Below are 20786 nucleotides of genomic sequence, written 5' to 3' on the forward strand. Positions count from 1 at the left end.
ACAAACTGTTGACAGGATGCACTGGGATGGGAGCAAATACAAAAGCACATCAGTTTAAGGCTAATGTACCAGTTTCAGCCTTTGTTATGACTAAGCAGAGGGCCACATAGGTGGTTCTGTGAGTTCTTGTTCAATGTCAGGATAGGACTGTGTGCAGGTTACTGACTTAAGGATTCAACATTACATGATGCGACTATCTAGCCAACTCAATACAAAAGGGCTGATCTTTGTAAAAAATAAATGTTTATAGAAAGAAAAATTGCTGGAAGACATTTATGATTGCAAAATGGAAATTTTACCACATTGCCAATCTTAGTTTTGGAATGGATTACAGCATTCCCATTTAACATAAGAGAAAGCAAAACTGAAAACCATGGGATATGTTTTGCAATGGTGGCTAAATGTAATGGAGAAATAGATATGATCGACCAGTGATTAAATTCAACAAGATCTTTTGGCCATTATTATCAGTCACAATTTTTCTTACACTCTGCAATGTGTGCATGGAGAGTAGCAGGAAAGCCCCCTGCTTGTTAAGAAGTTTTTAAAAATTCATTCCTGGTATGTGGGCGTCGCTGGCCAGGCCAGCATTTATTGCCCATCCCTAATTGCCCTTGAGAAGGTGGTGGTGAGCTGCCTTCCTGAATCGCTGCAGTCCAACAGGTGTAGGTACACCCACAGTGCTGTGAGGAAGGAAGCTCCAGGAATTTGACCCAGTGAGTGAAGGAACGGCAATATAGTTCCGAGTCAGGATGGTGTGTGGCTTGGAGCGGAATTTGCAGGTGGTGGTGTTCCCATGCAGCTGCTGCCCTTGTCCTTCTAGTTGGTAGAGGTCGCGGATTTGGAAGATACTGTCTAAGGAGCCTTGGTGCGTTGCTGCAGTGCATCTTGTAGATGATACACACTGCTGCCACTGTGTGTCGATGGTGGAGGGAGTGAATGTTTGTAGATGGGGTGCCAATCAAGCGGACTGCTTTGTCCTGGATGGTGTCGAGCTTCTTGAGTGTTGTTGGAGCTGCACGCATCCAGGCAAGTGGAGAGTATTCGATCACACTCTTGACTTGTGCCTTGTAGATGGTGGACAGGCTTTGGGGAGTCAGGAGGTGAGTTACTCGCCTCAGGATTCCTTGCATCTGACCTGCTCTTGTAACCACGGTATTTATATGGCTACTCCAGTTCAGTTTCTGGTCAATGGTTGCCCCTAAGATGTTGATAGTGGGGGATTCAGCGATGGTAATGCCGTTGAATGTCAAGGGGAGATGGTTAGATTCTCTCTTGTTGGAGATGGTCATTGCCTGGCACTTGTGTGGCGCGAATGTTACTTGCCACTTATCAGCCCAAGCCTGGAAATTGTCCAGGTCTTGCTGCATTTCTACACAGACTGCTTCAGTATCTGAGGAGTCACGAATGGTACTGAATACTGTGCAATCATCAGCGAACATCCCCACTTCTGACCTTATGATTGAAGGAAGGTCATTGATGAAGCAGCTGAAGATGGTTGGGCCGAGGACACTACCCTGAGGAACTCCTGCAGTGATGTCCTGGAGCTCAGGTGATTGACCTCCAACAACCACAACCATCTTCCTTTGCGCTAAGTATGATTCCAGCCAGTGGAGGGTTTTCCCCCTAATTCCCATTGACAGTTTTGCTAGGGCTTCTTGATGCCATACTCGGTCAAATGCTGCCTTGATGTCAAGGGCAGTCACTCTCACCTCACCTCTTGAGTTCAGCGCTTTTGTCCATGTTTGAACCAAGGCTGTAATGAGGTCAGGAGCGGAGTGGCCCTGGCGGAACCCAAACTGAGCGTCACTGAGCAGGTTATTGCTAAGCAAGTGCCGCTTGATGGCACTATTGATGATACCTTCCATCACTTTACTGATGATTGAGAGTAGGCTGATGGGGCGGTAATTGGCCGGGATGGACTTGTCTTGCTTTTTGTGTACAGGACATACCTGGGCAATTTTCCACATTGCAGGGTAGATACCAGTGTTGTAGCTGTACTGGAACAACTTGGCTAGGGGCACGGCAAGTTCTGGAGCACAGGTCTTCAGTACTATTGCCGGCATATTGTCAGGGCCCATAGCTTTTGCAGTATCCAGTGCCTTCAGTCGTTTCTTGATATCACACGGAGTGAATCAAATTGGCTGAAGTCTGGCATCTTTGATGCTGGGGACTTCAGGAGGAGGCCGAGATGGATCATCAACTCGGCACTTCTGGCTGATGATTGTTGCAAATGCTTCACCCTCATCTTTCGCACTGATGTGCTGGGTTCCCCCGTCATTGAGGATGCGGATATTTGTCCAGCCACCTCCTCCCGTTAGTTGTTTAATTGTCCACCACCATTCACGGCTGGATGTGGCAAGACTGCAGATCTTCGATCTGATCCTTTGGTTATGGGATCGCTTAGCTCTGTGTATTGCATGCTGCTTACGCAGTTTGGCACACAGATAGTCCTGTGTTGTTGCTTCACCAGTTTGACACCTCATTTTGAGGTATGCCTGGTGCTGCTCCTGGCATGCTCTCCTGCACTCTTCGTTGGTCTCCTGGCTTGATGGTAATGGTAGAGTGGGGGATATACCGGGCCATGAGGTTACAGATTGTGGTTGAGTACAATTCTGCTGCTGCTGATGGCCCACAGCGCCTCTTGGATGCCCAGTTTTGCATTGCAAGATCTGTTTGAAATCTATCCCATTTAACACGGTGATAGTGCCACACAACACGATGGACAGTATCCTCAATGTGACGGCGGGACTTCGTCTCCACAAGGACTGTGCGGTGGTCACTCCTACCAATACTGCCATGGACAGATGCATCTGCGGCAGGCAGATTGGTGAGGATGAGGTCAAGTATGTTTTCCCCTCTTGTTTGTTCCCTCACCACCTGCCGCATACCCAGTCTAGCAGATATGTCCTTTAGTACTTGGCAAGCTCAGTCAGTAATGGTGCTACCGAGCCACTCTTGGTGATGGACATTGAAGTCCCCCACCCAGAGTACATTTTGTGCTCTCGCCACCCTCCGTGCTTCCTCCAAGTGCTGTTCAACATGGAGGAGTACTGACTCATCAGATGAGGGAGGGCGGTAGGTGGTAATCAGCAGGAGGTTTCCTGGTCCATGTTTGATCTGATGCCATGAGACTTCATGGGGTCCAGAGTCGATGTTGAGGACTCCCAGGGCAACTCCCTCCCTACTGTATACCGCTGTGCCGCCACCTCTGCTGGGTCTGTCCTGCCGGTGGGACAGGCCATACCCAGGGATGGTGATGGCAGTGTCTGGGACATTGTTTGTAAGGTATGATTCTGTGAGTATGACTATGTCAGGCTGTTTCTTGACTAGTCTGTGGGACAGCTCTCCCAACTTTGGCACAAGCCCCCAGATGTTAGTAAGGACGTTGCAGGGTCGACAGGGCTGGGTTTGCCGTTGTCGTTTCTGGTGCCTAGGTCGATGCCAGGTGGTCCGTCCAGTTTCATTCCTTTTTGTTGACTTCGTAGCGGTTAGATACAACTGATTGGTTTGCTCGGCCATTTCAGAGGGCCACATTGCTGTGGGTCTGGTGTCACATGATGGCCAGACCAGGTAAGGACAACAGATTTCCTTCCCTAAAGGACATTAGTGAACTAGATGGGTTTTTACAACAATCGACGATGGTTTCATGGCCATCATTAGACTAGCTTTTAATTCCAGATTTTAAAAAATTAATTGAATTCAAATTCCACCTTCTGCTGTGGTGGGATTTGAAATCATGTGCCCAGAGCAATACCCTGGGTCTCTGGGTTACTAGTCCAGTGACAATACCACTACGCCGCCGCCTCCCCTAATGACTGAAGGCCTGGTAAAAAGGTCTGTTAAAAAACAGACTAAACACTGGTTCATTCATCTGATTGTATTTTTTTTAGATATAGATTAAACCAGTCACAAACATTTATCACCCATATATGTCAGCCCTATCCATATGAGTAGCACACTGATCCGCTATAACTTCATTCAATGGATATAACTGGTATCCTAAGTAGTTGGATCAGGTGATAGGGCTGGCAGGCAGTTGAGCTTTGGATTCACAAAACTTAAAACGCCCCCCACCAAAAAACGAAGGCACAATGTTGAACAACAGAACATTTGGCATTTTATTTCTGCGCACCCTACACCCATTATTCCATTCTCTCTCCATTCCTATGCGCGCTCTACTTTGTTTCTACCAATTTTCTCCCTTGTCTTCTGAGGGTTTCAATCCTTTCTGGGGTCTTATTATATAAGTGAAGGTTACTTGCAGCACCATGGCCAAGGGCCATTATTCATGTGTGAACTTTTACAGTGATTATTGGATGACTGCTCAGGGGTGGGGGTCTAGGGAAACAACAGAGCATAATCTTGTCCTCATTCACACACTCAAGGGGAAATATTATGCTCTCTTCGTGGCGTGTTTGGAGGTGGGGAGAGCAATTAATCGGGTGGATGGTGGCAGGTGGGGAACCTGCCATCTTCCCGTTTCCACCCCAATTAAGTCAGTGGCGGGAAGGCCAGTCCCATCCCACCACCAAGAGGCCCTTAAGTGGGCAATTAATGTCCAATCAAGGGCCTCATCCCACTGCCACTGTTATTAGCCCAGCGGCGAGCAGGCGTGTCACTATGCGGGGAGCATGCCAAGCAAACCCATCCGAATTGCTTGCCAGCTCCAAGTGGGGGGGGGGGGGGTCCCTTGTTAAAAGGCACAGTGCCTGATTGAAGGATCCGGCGTTGGCAAGGGAGGTTGGGGGGAGGCCACCGAGAGCCACGCCCCTGCTGCCAAACCCCCTGTAACCCCTTCCCCGTGAAATTTCTCCAGCCCTTACCTGTGGTCTGAGTCCCTCACCTCCAGTCGGTCCATTACTGGCAGCAGCCACCGCCTCCACGATAGCGCTGCTCAGTAAAAGACCTGCTGGCTGCTCTCAGTAAGCGGGACCTCTGTCACCGGTGTCCATAATCCGGGGAAAGCCCACTGCTGTCCACTTAGGTGCCTAATTGGCATGTAATGCGGCCAGCCTTCCCCAGAGGAGGCAATTAGGGGCTCGAGCTGGCGCATCGGCTGGTGGCTGAGACCCCTGTCACCCACATAAAATCCTCCCCCACCGCCCCGGTTTCCAGCAGGGGTCACAAGATAGTGATTTGGATTCCTGGCTGATTTCTCCTTCTGAAACCATGAATGTCCTATCATTGTGCATTGCTACTCTGAGATCATCCCACTCAGTATAGATTAGGGATCAAATTTTTATTTCTTTATTTACTTAGCTCCATCTGTTTATATTTGTCCATTTTATTCTATAAAGTAATGTTTAAACCGTTTATTTACCTCGTTTGGAAGTGGAAACAAATTGGGCTTAGAATGGATACAACTGCTTTTGGGTCCATCAAAACCCAGCAAACTGGTAATTGCAGTCAATGATGCTGCCATATCAATCTCTGATATGCAACAGGTTAAAACAGGAAGAACTGCCTACACCTGAGCAAACCTGCTGGCAACTCAGAGAACTTGTCCTTACCCGGAAAAGTCAATTTCACCTCAGTAAACTAATTGTTAAAATACAGTCTAGGTATAGGAACTAAAAGACACCTTTTCCTGATGGAAAACTATATCACCAGCCATAACATTTTCAAGCAGCAACGATGTTTGGATATGTTGAGTTGGTGATGTGGATAAACAAACATTGTGTGCCAGCTTGACTCAATTGGTAGTACTTCTGCTGCTTGAGTCTGAAGGTTGAGGGTGTTCCCAGAGGCAGGAGGGTGGGGTGGCAGGGCTATCTGCCCACAAATGGCAGGCAGCCAACTGAAGTAATTAAAGGCCTACTGAGGTCTCCAGTGGCCTCTAAAACCCCGCAGGCGGTGAGGGACAGTGCTCCAAGCAGGTGTAGAGGTCCTCCCTGCCTGGGTTCAGCAGCAGCAGGCCACCCTATGGAGGGCACCCTCCACCCACAGTAGCGGCCTGGCTGCAAAGGCCATCTTGGGCAGTCCTCCCTCTCTCAAACATACTTGCCATGGCATCCTGCTGCTGCTGTTTTCAAGCTGGAGGGCCTTTTACTGGTCCTCTAGCTTAGAGAGCCCACCCACTGTCCTTAATTGGATGGTGAGCCCGCCCTCTGGCCATTAATTGGCTAATTTGGGAAAAATCAAAGATGAGTGACTGTTTCCCACACAGTACGGGCTTCTGACCCCCATTTCAGCCTGGTGGTGGGATTCAGAAACCCGCAGAAAAATCCTACCCATAATCCTGGTGTATATTTCAATGCAGTAGTAAGGACGTGCTGCATTGTTTGATTTGCCATATTTTGGATAAGATATTAAAATGGAAGCAAAAGATCCCACCACTTTTTCCAAAGGATGGTAGGGCGTTCTTCTGGTATTTTGGCTGACAGTCATCCTTTAACTAACTCCTACTAAAACAGACTAACTTATTATTTGCTTCATTCTGTGTGAAAATTGGTGGCTACATGTGCCTACGTAACAATAGTAGCTTCACTTGTATTTTATTGACTTTAAGAACATAAGAAGTAGGAGGAGTAGGTCCCTCGAGCCTGCTCCATCATTTAATAAAATCATACCTGGCCTTTTACATCAACCAGACTTTCCTGCCATATTCCCATATACCTTAATCCCCTTACTGCCCAAAAATTTACTGATCTGAATCTTGAATATACTTGATGACTGAGCTAAAGGCCCACTCAGGTCTGCAACTGAAACCCGACCCGAGCCCGACAGATTCACATCCGACCCGAGCCCTTTGATTTTTTTCCCGCGCCCAACCCGTCCACCGGAATGAAGTTGATTATATTAAAGATGGAATCGCTCACTGCAGCCTAGTGCGGAGTCTGGACGCACGTTCTCCGCCTTGATGTCCTGCTGTTCAAATCTGGAAGCTTTTCCCTCCCTGACCAAAAGGCAGCACTGTGTCCGACCCGAGCCCGAATGCCGGATCCAGAAGAGAGACCTGACCCGACCTGAACCCGACACATGTCGTCGGGTCTGGTTGGGTAGCCATGCTCTAGACTGAGCATGCACAGTTCTCTGGAGTAGAGAATTCCAAAGATTCACAACCCTCTGAATGAAGAAATGAGTCCTCATCTCAGTCTGAAATGGCCGACCCCTTATCCGTATAATCTGCACCCTAGTTCTTGATTCTCCAGCTGAAGGAAACAGTATCTCAGCATCTATCCTATCAAGCCCTCTCAGAATTCACAGAATCCTTAGTGCAGAAGGAGGCCATTTGGCCCATCGTGTCAGCATTGGCTCTCTGAAAGAATAATTCCCTTAGTTCCATTCCCCTGCCTTCTCCACATAACCCTGCACATTCTTATTTTTCATATAACTGTCTAATTTCCTTTTGAATGCTTCAATTCAACTTGCCTCCACCACACACTCAGGCAGAGCTTTCCAGACCCCAACCACTCGCTGCATGAAAGTTTTTCCTCATGTCACTTTAGCTTCTCTTACCGAATACTTTAAATCTGTGCCCTCTCGTTCTTGATCCTTTCATGAGTGGACAGTTTCTCTCTATCTACTCTGTCCAGATCCCTCATGATTTTGAATACCTCCATCAAATCACCTCTCAGCCTTCTCTTCTTCAAGGAAAACAGTCCTAACTTCTCCAATCTATCTTCATAACTGAAATTCCTCATCCTTAGAACCATTCTTGTGAATCTTTTCTGTACTCTCTCCAATACCCTCACGTCTTTCCTAAATTGCGGCGCCCAGAATTGGACGCAATACTCCAGATGAGGCCGAACTAGTGTCTCATACAATTTCAACATAACGTCCTTGCTCTTGTACTCTACGCCCTCATAATAAAGCCCAGGACACTGTATGCTTTATGAACCGCTCGCTCAACCTGTTCTGCCACCTTCAATGACTTATGCACATATACACCTAGGTCCCTCTGCTCCTGCACCCACTTTAGAATTGTACCCTTTATTCTATATTGTCTCTCCATGTTCTTCCTAAAATGAATCATTTCACATTTCTCCGCATTGCACTTTATCTGCCACCTATCTGCCCATTCCACCAACTTGACTATGTCCTTTTGAAGTTCGACACTATCTTCCTCATTTCACAATGCTTCCAAGTTTCGTATCATCTGCAAACCTTAAAATTGTGCCCTGTACACCAAGGTCTAAGTCATTAATATATATTAGGAAAAGCAAGGGTCCCAACACTGAACACTACCACAAACCCTCCTCCAGCCCAAAAAACATCCATTAACCACTACTCTTTGTTTCCTGATACTCAGCCAATTTCGTATCCATGTTGCTACAGTCCCTTTTATTCCATGAGCTACAAGTTTGCTCACAAGTCTGCCATGCGGTACTGTATCAAACGCCTTTTGAAAGTCCATGTACACCATATCAACAGCATTGCCCTCATCAACCCTCTCTGTTACCTCCTCAAAAAACTCCAGCAAGTTAGTTAAAAATGATTTTCCCTTAAGAAACCCATGCTGGCTTTCCTTAATTAACTCGCATTTGTCCATATGACTATTGATTTTGTCCCAAATTATTTTTTCTAGACCTTTCCCCACCACTAAAGTTAAACTGACTGGCCTGTAGTTGCTGGGCTTATCTTAACACCCTTTTTTGAATAAGAGTGTAACATTTGCAATTCTCCAGTCCTCTGGCACCACCCCCAAGTCTAAGGAAGACTGAAGAATTATGGTCAGTGCCTCTGCGATTTCCACCCTCACTTCCCTCAGTATCCTTGGATGCATCTCATCTGGTCCTGATGCTTTATCCACTTTAAGTACAGGCAGCCTATCTAATACTTCCTCTTCATCAATTTAAAACCCTTTTAGTGTCTGATTTACCCCCTCTTTCAACATTGCCTGGGTTGCATCTTCTTCCTTGCTAAAGACAGATGCAAAGTCTTCATTTAATACCCCAGCTGTGCCCTCTACCTCCATGTGAAAATCCCCTTTCAGATCCCTAATCGGCCCCACTTCTACTTTTATCACCCGTTTACTATTTATATGCCTATAGAAAACTTTGAGATTTCCTTTAATGCTAGCTGCCAGTTTCTTTTCATGCTCTCTCTTTGCTTCTCTTATTTGCTTTTTCACTTCCCCTCTGGACCTTCTATATTCAGCCTGTTTCTCAATAGTATTTTCTACCTGTCATCTGTCAGAATTGTATAGATTTCAATGAAATCACCTCATTCTTTTAAACTAGTGATAATATAGGCCCATTCTACTTAATCGCCCCTCACATGACTGCCCTCTCATTCCAATGATCAATATAGTGAACATTCATTGCACCCCTCTAAGGCAAGTATATTGTTCCTTAGGTAAGGAGATCAAAACGGTGCACAGGTCTCAAAGCCCTACATAATAGCAAGGCATCCTTGCTCTTATGTTCCTTTTTTTTGTATTTGTTCATTGGGATGTGGACGTCGCTGGCAAGACCAGCATTTATTGCCCATCCCCAACTGCTTTTGAGAAGGTGGTGGTGAGCTGCCTTCTTGAACCACAAAACATTACCTGAGCCACATGATGGCGTGGTTTGTTTTCCAGGAACTGTAATAGAAACTCCAAATCTTTGTTGTTCTCTTCAGCGAGAATGCTCAGATTCTGCACAGCAAGCTGGACATTCTTCCTCTTCATCTGAATGAGTCCATACCTGGCCGTGGCAGCAACATCGTTAGGAACTTGTCCAAAAATCTCTTGCAGATGTTTCAAGGCATCATCATACATTTCTGCAGAAAGGACAAGGCATGAGATGTTTTTTCCAAAATCTGGGATAATGATTTACATCATTCCCAAATGAGGGCATTTAAACCCAATCAGGTTTAGTTCCTGCAAAATAGCCTGTTCCAAAACACAATTTTTGAAATATCATAGAAGTTCCAGGGAACATCTGCAGTACATTAGATGTAATCTAAATTTGTATACTGTTGTGTTAGTTTGGCTTAATCGCAGCATTTTCTCATCACTGGGAGTTTTGTGCTCAAGTTAAATTTTCTTCCAAGAACATTGAGGAGGAAAAACACAAAATTGACAAAAACCTCTAAAGCAGTTTTCTCTCTCTGTCTGTTTGGTCCCCTGTCAGTCCGATTCTGTCTTTATATAAATAAGCCATATTATCAGTGCCCAACTGTATAGAGAACAAAGAATCCACAATTCTGTGAAGCATTAAGCTGCCGTAAACATTTGAATTTTACCTTTTGCAATCAATATATCAACATATAGGATGTGGCAGGTTGAATCTCTCTCATTGATCAGGTGTAGAGATTGACCAATTGCAGGAAGATTAACAAGTTCGTCACTGAAGACCTTTTCCTTGGCTTCTGCAATTCCATTTAAAGTGTTCACACAGTGAGCACGCATCCAGTGGCTGATTAGACTTTGAGCATCATGCTTCAGAGATGAGATTTCTTGGATTGCCAACTTTTGGTCTGTCTGTAGGGCTAATGCAATGTCCTGTACTGCTTCCTGTTAGCAAAAAAAATGGACAGAATGATAGATCTACCAGTTCCAAAAGCTTGGGAAATGGAAACTCTAATATGTAGACTTCTCACAATTGGTATTACTGCCCCCCCAAAAATTGTATTTATATAGCATCTTTAACATGTAAAATTGTCCCAAGGGATTTCACAGGAGCATTATCAAACAAAATCTGACAGTGAGCAATGTTAAGAGATATTTGGGCAGATGACCAAAAGTTTGGTCAAAGAGGTAGGTTTGAAGGTGCATCTTAAAGGAGGAGAGAGAGGTAGAGAGGCAGAGAGATTAAGGGAGGGAATTTTAGAGTTTAGGGCCTAGGCAGATGAAAGCACAGCTGCTATATTAATGACCTAGAATTGGGTGTACAGGACACAACTTCAAAATCTGCGGATGAGACAAAACTTGTAAGTATTGTGAACTGTGAGGGCGGACTAGTGGCAGATGAAATTTAATGCAGAGAAGTGTGGTGATTCGTTTTGGTAGGAAGAATGAGGAGAGGCAATATAAATTAAAAGGTACAATTCTAAAGGGGATTCAGGAGCAGAGGGACCTGGGGGCGGGGGGGAGGTGGGGGGGGGGGGGGGGTACATGTGCACAAATCATTGAAGGTTGCAGAGCAGCTTGAGAAATGGTTAATAAAGCATAGGGGATACTGAGCTTTATAAATAGGGGCATAGAGTACAAAAACAAGGAAGTTACGATAAACCTGTACAAAACACTGGTTCGACCTCAACTGGAGTATTGTGTCCCGTTTTAGGCACCACACCTCAGGAAAGATGTTAAGACATTAGAGAGGGTGCAGAAAAGATTCATAAGAATGGTTCCAGGGATGAGGAACTTCAGTTACGTGAATAGGTTGGAGAAGCTGAGTCTCTTCTCCTTGGAGAAGACAAGATTAACAGGAAATTTGATAGAAGTGCTCAAAATCACGAGGAGTCTGGACAGAGTAGATGGGGAGAAACTGTTCCCATCAGCCAGAGGATCCAGAAACAGAGGGCACTGATTTAAGGTGATCGGCAAAAGAAGCAACAGCAACATGAGGAAAAACCTTTTTTATGCAGCGAGTGGTTAGGATCTGGAATGCACTGTCTGAGAGTGTGGTGGAGGCAGATTCAATCGAGGTCTTCATAAGAGAACTGGATAATTATCTGAAGAGGAAACATTTGCAGGACGACAGGAAAAAGGCAGGGGAGTGGGACTAGGTGAGTTGCTCTTGCAGAGAGCTGGCATGGACAGAACAGGCTGAACAGCCTCCTTCTGTGCTGCGATCATTCTATGATTCTAATGGTGGAACGATTAATATCGGAGATGCTCAAGAGGCCAGAGATGGAGGAGCGCAGAGATCTTGAAGGGTTCTAGGGATGGAGGAAGTCACAGAGATATACAGGGGCGAGGCCATGAAGGGATTTGAAAACAAGAATGAAACGTTTTAAAACTGAGACGCTGCCAGACTGGGAGCCAATGTAGCTCAGTGAGCACAGTGGTGATGGGTAAACGGAACTTGGTGTGAATTAGGATACGAGCAGCAGAGTTTTAGATAAGCTAAAGTTTATGGAAGGTGGAAGATAGGAGGCTGGCCAGGAGTGTGTTGGAATGGTCAAATCTGGATGTAACAACAGAATGGGGGAAGATTTCAGCAACAGTGGAGTTGGGTGATGTTAGGGAGGTGGATGTAGGTATACGGTCAGAAGCTCAACCACCCACAGCATCACAGAATTATTACAGCAGTCATTGTGACAGGAGGTCATTTGGGCTATCGTGTCAGCACTGATTCTCTTAATGAGCATTTCACCTAGTGCCATTCCTCAGCCTTCTCCCCGTAACCCTGCACATTCTTCCTTTTCATATAACTGTCTAATTCCCTCTTGAATGCTTCAATTGAACTTGCCTCCACACACACTCAGGCAGTACATTCTAGACCTTAACCACATGCTGCGTGAAAAAGTTGTTCTTCATGTTGATTTTGCTTCTTTTACCAATTATTTTAAATATGTGCCCCCTCGTTCTCGATCCTTTCACAAGTGGGAACAGTTTCTCCCTATCCAATCTGTCCAGACTCCTCATGATTTTGAATCCCTCTATCAAATCTCCTCTGAGCCTTCTCTTTTCCAAGGAAAACAGTCCCAACTTCTCCAATCTATCTTCATAACTGACGTTCCTAATCCCCAGAATTATTCTCGTAAATCATTTCTGCATCCTCTCTTCAACGCCTTCACAACCTTCCTAAAGCACAGCATCCAGAACTGGATGCAATACCCCAGCTGAGGCCGAACTAGTGTCTAAGACAAATTCAACATAACCTCTTTGCTCTTGTACTCCATGCTCCTATTAATAAAGCCCAGGATACTGTATGCTTTATTAACCGTTTTCTCAACCAGTCCTGCCACCTTCAATGACTTATGCACATATATGCCCAGGTCCCTCTGCTCCTGCACCCACTTTAGAATTGTACTCTTTATTTCATATTGTCTCCCCATGTTCTTCCTACCAAAATGTATCAGTTCACATTTCTCCACATTGAACCTCATCTGCCACCTGTCAGCCCATTCTACCAACTTTTCTATGTCCTTTTGAAGTTCTACACTATCCTCCTCACAGTTCACAACGCTTCCAAGTTTTGTATCATCAGTAAACTCTCAAATTGTGCCCTGTACACCAAGGTCTAGGTCATTAATATATATCAGGAAAAGCAAGGGCCCCAACACTGACCCCTGGGGAACTCCACTGCAAACCTTCCTCCAGCCTGAAAAAACATCCACTAACCACTACTCTTTGTTTCCTGTCACTCAGCCAATTCCGTGTCTATGTTGCTAATGTCCCGTTTATTCCACGAGCTATAACTTTGCTCACACGTCTGTTGTGCTGCACTGTATCAAACACCTTTTGAAAGTTCACGTACACCACATCAACTGCATTGCCCTCATCAACCCTGTTACCTTATTCCCGAATTATTCTTTCTAGAATTTTCCCCACCACCGAAGTTAAACTGACTGGCCTGTAGTTGCTGGACTTATCTTTACACCCTTTTTTGAACAAGGGCATAACGTTTGCAATTTTCCAGTCCTCTGGCACCAACCCCGAGTCTAAGGAAGACTGAAAAATTACAGCCAGTGCCTCTGCAATTTCCACTCTCACTTCCCTCAGTATCCTTGGATGCATCTCATCCGGTCCTGGTGCTTTATCCACTTTAAGTAAAGACAGCCTATCCAATAACTCCTCCTTATCAATTTTAAACCCTTCTAATGTCTGAATTACCTCCTCTTTCACCATTGCCTGGGTTGCATCTTCTTCATTAGTAAAGACAGATACAAAGTATTCATTTAATACCTCGGCTATGCCCTCTGCCTCCATGTGCAAATCCCCTTTTGGTCCCTACTCGGCTCCGCCCCTCCTTTTACCACCCTTTTACTATTTATATGTTTGTAGAAAACTTTGGGCCTCCCTTTATTTAACTGACAGTCTCTTTTCATACTCTCTCTTTGCTTCTCTTATTTGCTTTTTCACTTCCCTTCCGAACCTTCTATATTCAGCCTGGTTCTCAATAGTATTTTCTATCTGGCATCTGTCATAAGCACACTTTTTCTTTTTTATCTTAATCTCTATCTCTTTTGTCACGCAGGGAGCTCTGGATTTCTTTATCCTACCTTTCCCCTTCAAGGGAACATAACTTGACAGTGCCCAAACTATCTCTTCTTTGAAGGTAGCCCATTCTTCAGCTACCGTTTCTCCTGCCAATCTTTAACTCCAATTTATTCGTCCCAGATCCGTTCTTACCCCATTGAAGTTGGATTTCCCCCAGTTAATTGTTCTTAGCATGGCTTGTTCTTTGTCCTTTTCCATAGTCAGCCTAAACCTTATGATACAATGATCACTATCCCATAAATGTTCTCCTACTGACACTTGATCCACTTGGCCCACCTCATTCCCAAGTCCAGCAGTGCCCCCTTTCTCGTTGGACAAGAAACATACTGCTATCAAAAATTTTCCTGAACATATTCAAGGAACTCTTGCCCCTCACTTCCCTTTACACTACTACTATCCCAATCTTTATTTGGATAATTAAAGTCCCCCATTATAACTACTCTATAATTCTTGCACCTCTCAGTAATTTCCTTGCAAATTTGTTCCTCTACATCCTTCCCACCAGTTAGTGGCAGATAGACAACACCTTTTTTTTGTTCCTAAGCTCTAGTCAAATTGATTCTGTCCTCTACCCCTCTGGGACATCCTTTTTCTCCAGCACCGCAATGCTCTCCTTAATCAATACCGCCACCCCTCTCCCTTTTTTCCCTTTCCTACTTTTCCTGAACATCATGTATCCAGGAATATTTAACACCTAGTGCTGCCCTTCTTTGAACCAGGTCTCTGTTATAGCCACAACATCATATTTCCATATGCCAATCTGTGCCTGTAACTCACCAATCTTATTAGCAACACTCCGTGCATTCACATACTTGCACATTAACCCTCATTTAGACTTTATTACTTTCTCCCTTACTCTGACCCCACCTAATAACTTACTATTCTCTACTCTACTGCTATCCATCTCTCCAGTATTCTGTGCACTTTGGTATTCCTCTCTGCTATTTCCTCCTGGTTCCCACACCCCTGCCAAGTTAGTTTAAACCCTCCCCAATAGCGTTATCAAACCCTATCCGTGTATCCACCTGTTTTAAGAAAAGCCTAAGAGATACACTGGAATAAAGGGGTATCACCACTGCTTTTCATTCACATATCTGACCTTAGTAGCAGTTCGTGATCCCATGGCATTCTTGTTTTTTCATATCTACTCTGAAATCTAACAATGTAAAAATATTAGCATACAAGCACCTATTATGTTCTTCAAAATTTCTTTGCCCTTATTTTAAGAGTTATCATAAACAGGTTAATGATTCTGCAAAAACAAGATAAAGGAATTTCACATGAACTGACCAAGAGATGACAGTGTGTCATCCGATATGCACACTGTGGAATCAAAGACTTAGGTGCCAGAACCCTGACAAGAAATTCCTCATTAATCCAACATCTCAACTCCTCATTAAGGAACTGTAGGAAGTTTTTCATGCAGTCTATGCTTGGTAGTTAATAACGTCTAAATTTGGCTTGTAGTACCGTCTTAAATCAACCATTTCAAATTATCATTTACACGATCAACTTGCGTTAGGATTGGCACCAAAAATATGCAGATTACACAGGCATAAGCGAAGCACTGCAGATGCTGGAAATGAAATAAAAACAGAAGATGCTGGAAATATTCAGGAGACAAGGCAGTATTTTAGAGAGATAAACAGTTAGCAAGGGGAATTTTAACCTAAAAACAAGGGCAGCTTTGAAACGGTGGAGGGTGAAAGTCTGAAAAATCTGTTCCCCAACCCAAACCTGCCTCCAGCTCATCCATTTCCAGCTTTAACTGAGACTGGAAGGTGAGCAGATAACCAACACACTCCAAGGAGATGGGCTGGAACTTCAAATATGGTAATGAAGCTGCAGGCCTCACTGTCATTCAGTTTTTCAACTTTTTCCCTTGTCAGCCAGGTTTCTTGAGCATCGGAGAACCTGTGAGTGCCTTTACGCCTACCTCCTGAATCCAGGTGCCTGCCCAAGGAGTCTCCATGATTGGGAAACTACACCAACAACCTTCCCCTCAATCCCCCACCACCACCTATCCCCTAATCCCACCATTATGCTTCCAGGCGAAGAACTAATCAATGACGTCATGCTCATGCTGTGGAGTTAAAACTCTCCAGCATGGACAGGATTCACTATTTCTGAGTTTCCCACTACTTTCTGACCTACCCACTCCCAGTGGGTCACGTAAGTAAAAGTTCAGCCCACCATTTCAGGTAAGAATCAATGACCTGAAACGTTAACCCCGTTTCTCTCTCCACAGATTACAAAGGCAGTTCTATTGTGTCACAATAATTTAGCATTATCTACATGATTATAAATTTGTGCTGAGATCAGTGTCAAAGATAGATATAAACTGATTGAGACGGCTTTGGAAGTAGACTCTTTAGATAGCCAACAGTCAGCAACATTAGACAGCCAGTCTATTGAATAAATTAAAGTCTATATAACTGTAGCTGGAAATGTTTCCAGAATTTATACATTCTTATCTCTAAGAGCTGGTGTTGATGAACTGATTGTATTGCCTTCCCTGGGAGAATGGTATTAAACCTTTTTAAATGTCAGTTCTGAACCTCCACCTCAGGAGGTGCTATATAATCCTCCTAGAGGCTCTGCTACTGGGTAAATTCACCATCCCACTGGTAGCTCTATCTGGACTAGCTGGCCTAAACTTCAGCTCCCTACATCTCAAGGAAGCTGTCCTACCATCCAACACAGCCTTCAATTCTCAAGAAATATCCTCAGTTCTATTGACCAATCTGAGTGACACATAAGAGGAGTTTAGCCTTTCTGCGGTCAATTACTTCACAAAGCCCTGCTGACAGCCTCGGTGACCTCTAAAACAATGAAGCACCAACTACAAGAGCAGGTCAGAGGTTCAGAATCCTGCGGCGAATAACTCACCTCCTGACTCCCCAAAGCCTGTCCACCATCTACAAGGCACAAGTCAGGAGTGTGATGGAATACTCTCCACTTGCCTGGATGAGCGCAGCTCCAACAACACTCAAGAAGCTCGACACTATCCAGGACAAAGCAGTCCACTTGATTGGCACCCCATCCACAAACCTGCACTCCCTCCACCACTGACGCACAGTGGCAGCAGTGCGTACCATCTACAAGATGCACTGCAGCAACGCACCAAGGCTCTTTAGGCAGCACCTTCCAAAACCACAACCTCTACCACCTAGAAGGACAAGGGCAGCAGATGCACGGGAACACCACCACCACAGGTTCCCCTCTAAGCCACACACTATCCTGACTTGGAACTATAATCGCCATTCCTTCACTGTCGCTGAGTCAAAATCCTGATTCCCTTCCTAACAGCACTGTATGTGTACCTACCCCACATGGACTGCAGCAGTACAAGAAGGCAGTTCACCACCACCTTCTCAAGGGAAATTCAGGATGGACAATAAATGCTGGCCTAGTCAGCGACACCTACATCCCATGAATAAAATTTTTTTTTTTTAGACATGCCAGATTGTGTACTTACTCTAGGTTCTTGAGTCTTTGATAAACAAGGGTTTCACACATGTCCAAATAAGGCAAATATAAAGATGCCCTGTCTTAATAAGCCATCTTCAGGCCGTGCGGATCTGATAGTTTGTTTTCTATTCATTTTTATTTTTAGAGATACAGCACTGAAACAGGCCCTTCGGCCCACTGAGTCTGTGCCGACCATCAACCACCCATTTATAGTAATCCTACACTAATCCTACCACATCCCCACCTTCTCTATATTCCCCTACCACCTACCTATACTAGGGGCAATTTATAATGGCCAATTTACCTATCAACCTGCAAGTCTTTGGCTGTGGGAGGAAACCCACACGGTCACAGGGAGAACTTGCAAACTCCGCACAGGCAGTACCCAGAATTGAACCCGGGTCGCTGGAGCTGTGAGGCTGCGGTGCTAACCACTGCGTCACTGTGCCGCCACATGCTAAATGTTTTGTTTGTATAAGCCTTCATGACTTCATTCGCATCAGCATTTTTTCCTTACTTGACATTGAATTTGTCGATTGACTTCATTTTGAGGTAATTCTTAGGGCATGTCCCCTATGCAGGTAGAGAATGGGAGGATGTCTCATAAAAATACAAAAGGCAAATCCAGCTAAATACTTTTAAAATCTGTGCTTTCTTTTCAAGAAAGGGTGCCATTGGCTTGAACCAACATGTAAGTATTGGCTTTTTATGAAGTTGAATCTGAAGTTGCATTCCTGATCCTTGTCTCTGATGTGTTAATCTGCTAAGAAGCTGTATACTGGGAAGAACAGTAATCTTTGGATAACCCTCCAAGGCAACAGAATTCCAACAAACCATTGTTTCCATGTCTCTGCTGGTGTGTTTTTCACATTGGAGAGTCTGATCCCAAACTGAGGTTGGGGAGGGTGGGGGTGTGAAGGTGGAGAAATGTGGAAAAGGGAGGAAAGTGTGGTTAACACTTTAACCAAGTCCAAATGTATAGGTATCAACCTTGCTTTTCTCCAACTCATTCCATTTCCCCTTCCTCCCATCTCCAGTCTGGGGCCAGACAAAGCTGAGCAGTATAAGGATTAGGAAAATAACCCTTTAAAAATATATAAAGGCAAATAATTATAACCATTGCCTGGTTTCATTATACACGTGTATATTTGATTATCACCAGCAAGAAGTAGAAATTAATGATCTTCATGATGAGGCCCGGGCAGTTCAGCATCTATGGTATCAGTCTTTATATTTTAGGGTGAATTTACACTGCAGCTATTGGATCAGAGATCAGTAACAGAATCAACATCAACATCCAGGGGGTTATCATTGACTGGAGCAGCCTCATAAATACTGTGGCTACAAGAGCAGGTCAAAGGCTGGGAATTCTGCAGCAAGTAACCCACCTCCTGACTCCCCAAAGCCTGTCCAACAACATGCAGGAAGCTGGACACCATCCAGGACAGCGCAGTCCGCTTGATAGGCACCCCATCAAACACCTTAAATATTCCCTCCTCCACCAACGTACAGTGGCAGCAGTATATAACATATATAAGATGCACTGCAGCAACTCACCACACCTCCGACAACAGCACCTTCCAAACCCTCGACCTCTTCCATCTAGAAGGACAAGGGCAGCAGACGTATGGGAGCACCACCATCTTCAAGTTCCCCTCCAAGCCACACACCATCCTGACTTGGAAATATATCACTGTTCCTCCACTGTCGCTGGATCAAAATCCTGGAACTCCCTCCCCAGTAGTATTATGGGAGCACCATCAGATGGACTGGAGCAGTTCAAGAAGGCCACTCACCATCACCTTCTCAAGGGCAATTAAGGATGGGCAACAAATGCTAGCCAACAACGCCCATATCCCATGAAACAAATACAAACAACTGAAGTTCAAATACCAGCCAGGCAAAACTATGTTAAGAATGCAAGGCTTTTGCTTGACCATATCTGTAACTGTCCTGCTTAGAAGAGAGGTTCTCGAGAAGCTTAAATGCCTTGAGAGCAGAGAAGGGACAATACCTGGTCTACATATTTCAATTGAGGACAGATACGTTTAAAAAGTGTCCAGGAGCTGAAATAAACCTCTTCCATTGTATTTTGTAAACCTGCTTTGATGGCACACATGGCTTTATACTCCATCTGGTGTTAAACTGACAGCTCCAGTAAGTCTTGCTCTGGAGTCAGGTTGAGTGCCAACTCCAGATTTATGCTGTAAATCGAAAATGTTGATGTGAAGTTAAAATTGTTTTGCACTGATGGTAAACTTGCAATGTAAATGCATCTTCAGTGTAAACTGCAACAAAATTGGAAGAGTGGAAGATTACCACTTAGTTCACATTAAAAATAAAAATAGACAGCTAATTCAAAAAGAAAACAAACTGAGTCAATCAACCAAAACAAGACTGGTGTGAATCTGAGAAGAAAATGACCACTTAGGAGCAATTTGTTAGTGGGTTCCCAAACATCCGAATAACTAAGAGTGTTGAGTAAACATTGACAACATTTATGCAGGTAACAACTTTGTGAAATCCTGCTGTGAACCTGGCTCCATATTGACACTCTATCGAGCAGTAATCTAACAGCACATGAAGTGTCAATCCATGTGCATCGTCAATCCTGATTTGGAAAGTATTTTGGGTAGAGGGGCTGTCAATGAACCTGCTAGGCACTTCTTAAACCTAGCTGACCTCAATTAAAATGTTAACAGAGCAGAATTTCTTCCTTCTGAATGCACAGAAGGGTTTGAGTGATAAGGACATTAGGCAAGTTTAGTTTAATATGAGTTGCTATCTTCTGAAAGTGAAGACAAAAACACATCACGTCTTGATCAGAGAACTCCTCTACGCTGATGATGCTGTGCTAGCTGCTCACATGGAAACTCAGCTACGACTGTCTCTCCCATGCCTGTAACCTGTTCTCCTTAACTATAAGCATCAAGAAAACTGTGGTCATGGAACAAGGTGTTGCATCTCCACCTCGATCACACTAAATAACACCCCGCTGGAAGTGGTTAGAAAATTCTGCTACCTTGGATCTAAGGACAATCTGTCCCTTGATGCAGAACTCAATACACGCATAAGGAAAGCAGCTACCACCTGTGGACAACTTGCAAAACACCAAGCTGACCCTTAGGACCAAGTTGATGGTTTATAAGGCCTGTGTTCTCAGCACCTTGCTGTATGGCTGTGAAACATGGGTGACTTATAGATACCTGGAAAAGAG

The 20786-nt window shown here is 44.6% G+C and overlaps 1 protein-coding gene across 1 annotated transcript in view; it reads right to left on the reverse strand.

The window, feature by feature from the left end:
* ttc34 (tetratricopeptide repeat domain 34) overlaps positions 1-20786 on the reverse strand; it is a 104464-nt gene that overhangs the window by 11040 nt on the left and 72638 nt on the right. Inside the window, exons 6-7 of the mRNA XM_068016761.1 lie at positions 10174-10444; positions 9494-9708 (exon numbers count right to left, since the gene is read on the reverse strand). Coding sequence (XP_067872862.1) covers positions 9494-9708; positions 10174-10444 — 486 coding nt within the window. The remainder of the gene's footprint in view (positions 1-9493; positions 9709-10173; positions 10445-20786) is intronic.

Source organism: Heterodontus francisci, chromosome 37 (assembly GCF_036365525.1).
Source record: "Heterodontus francisci isolate sHetFra1 chromosome 37, sHetFra1.hap1, whole genome shotgun sequence".
Classification (NCBI taxonomy): Eukaryota; Metazoa; Chordata; class Chondrichthyes; order Heterodontiformes; family Heterodontidae; genus Heterodontus; species Heterodontus francisci.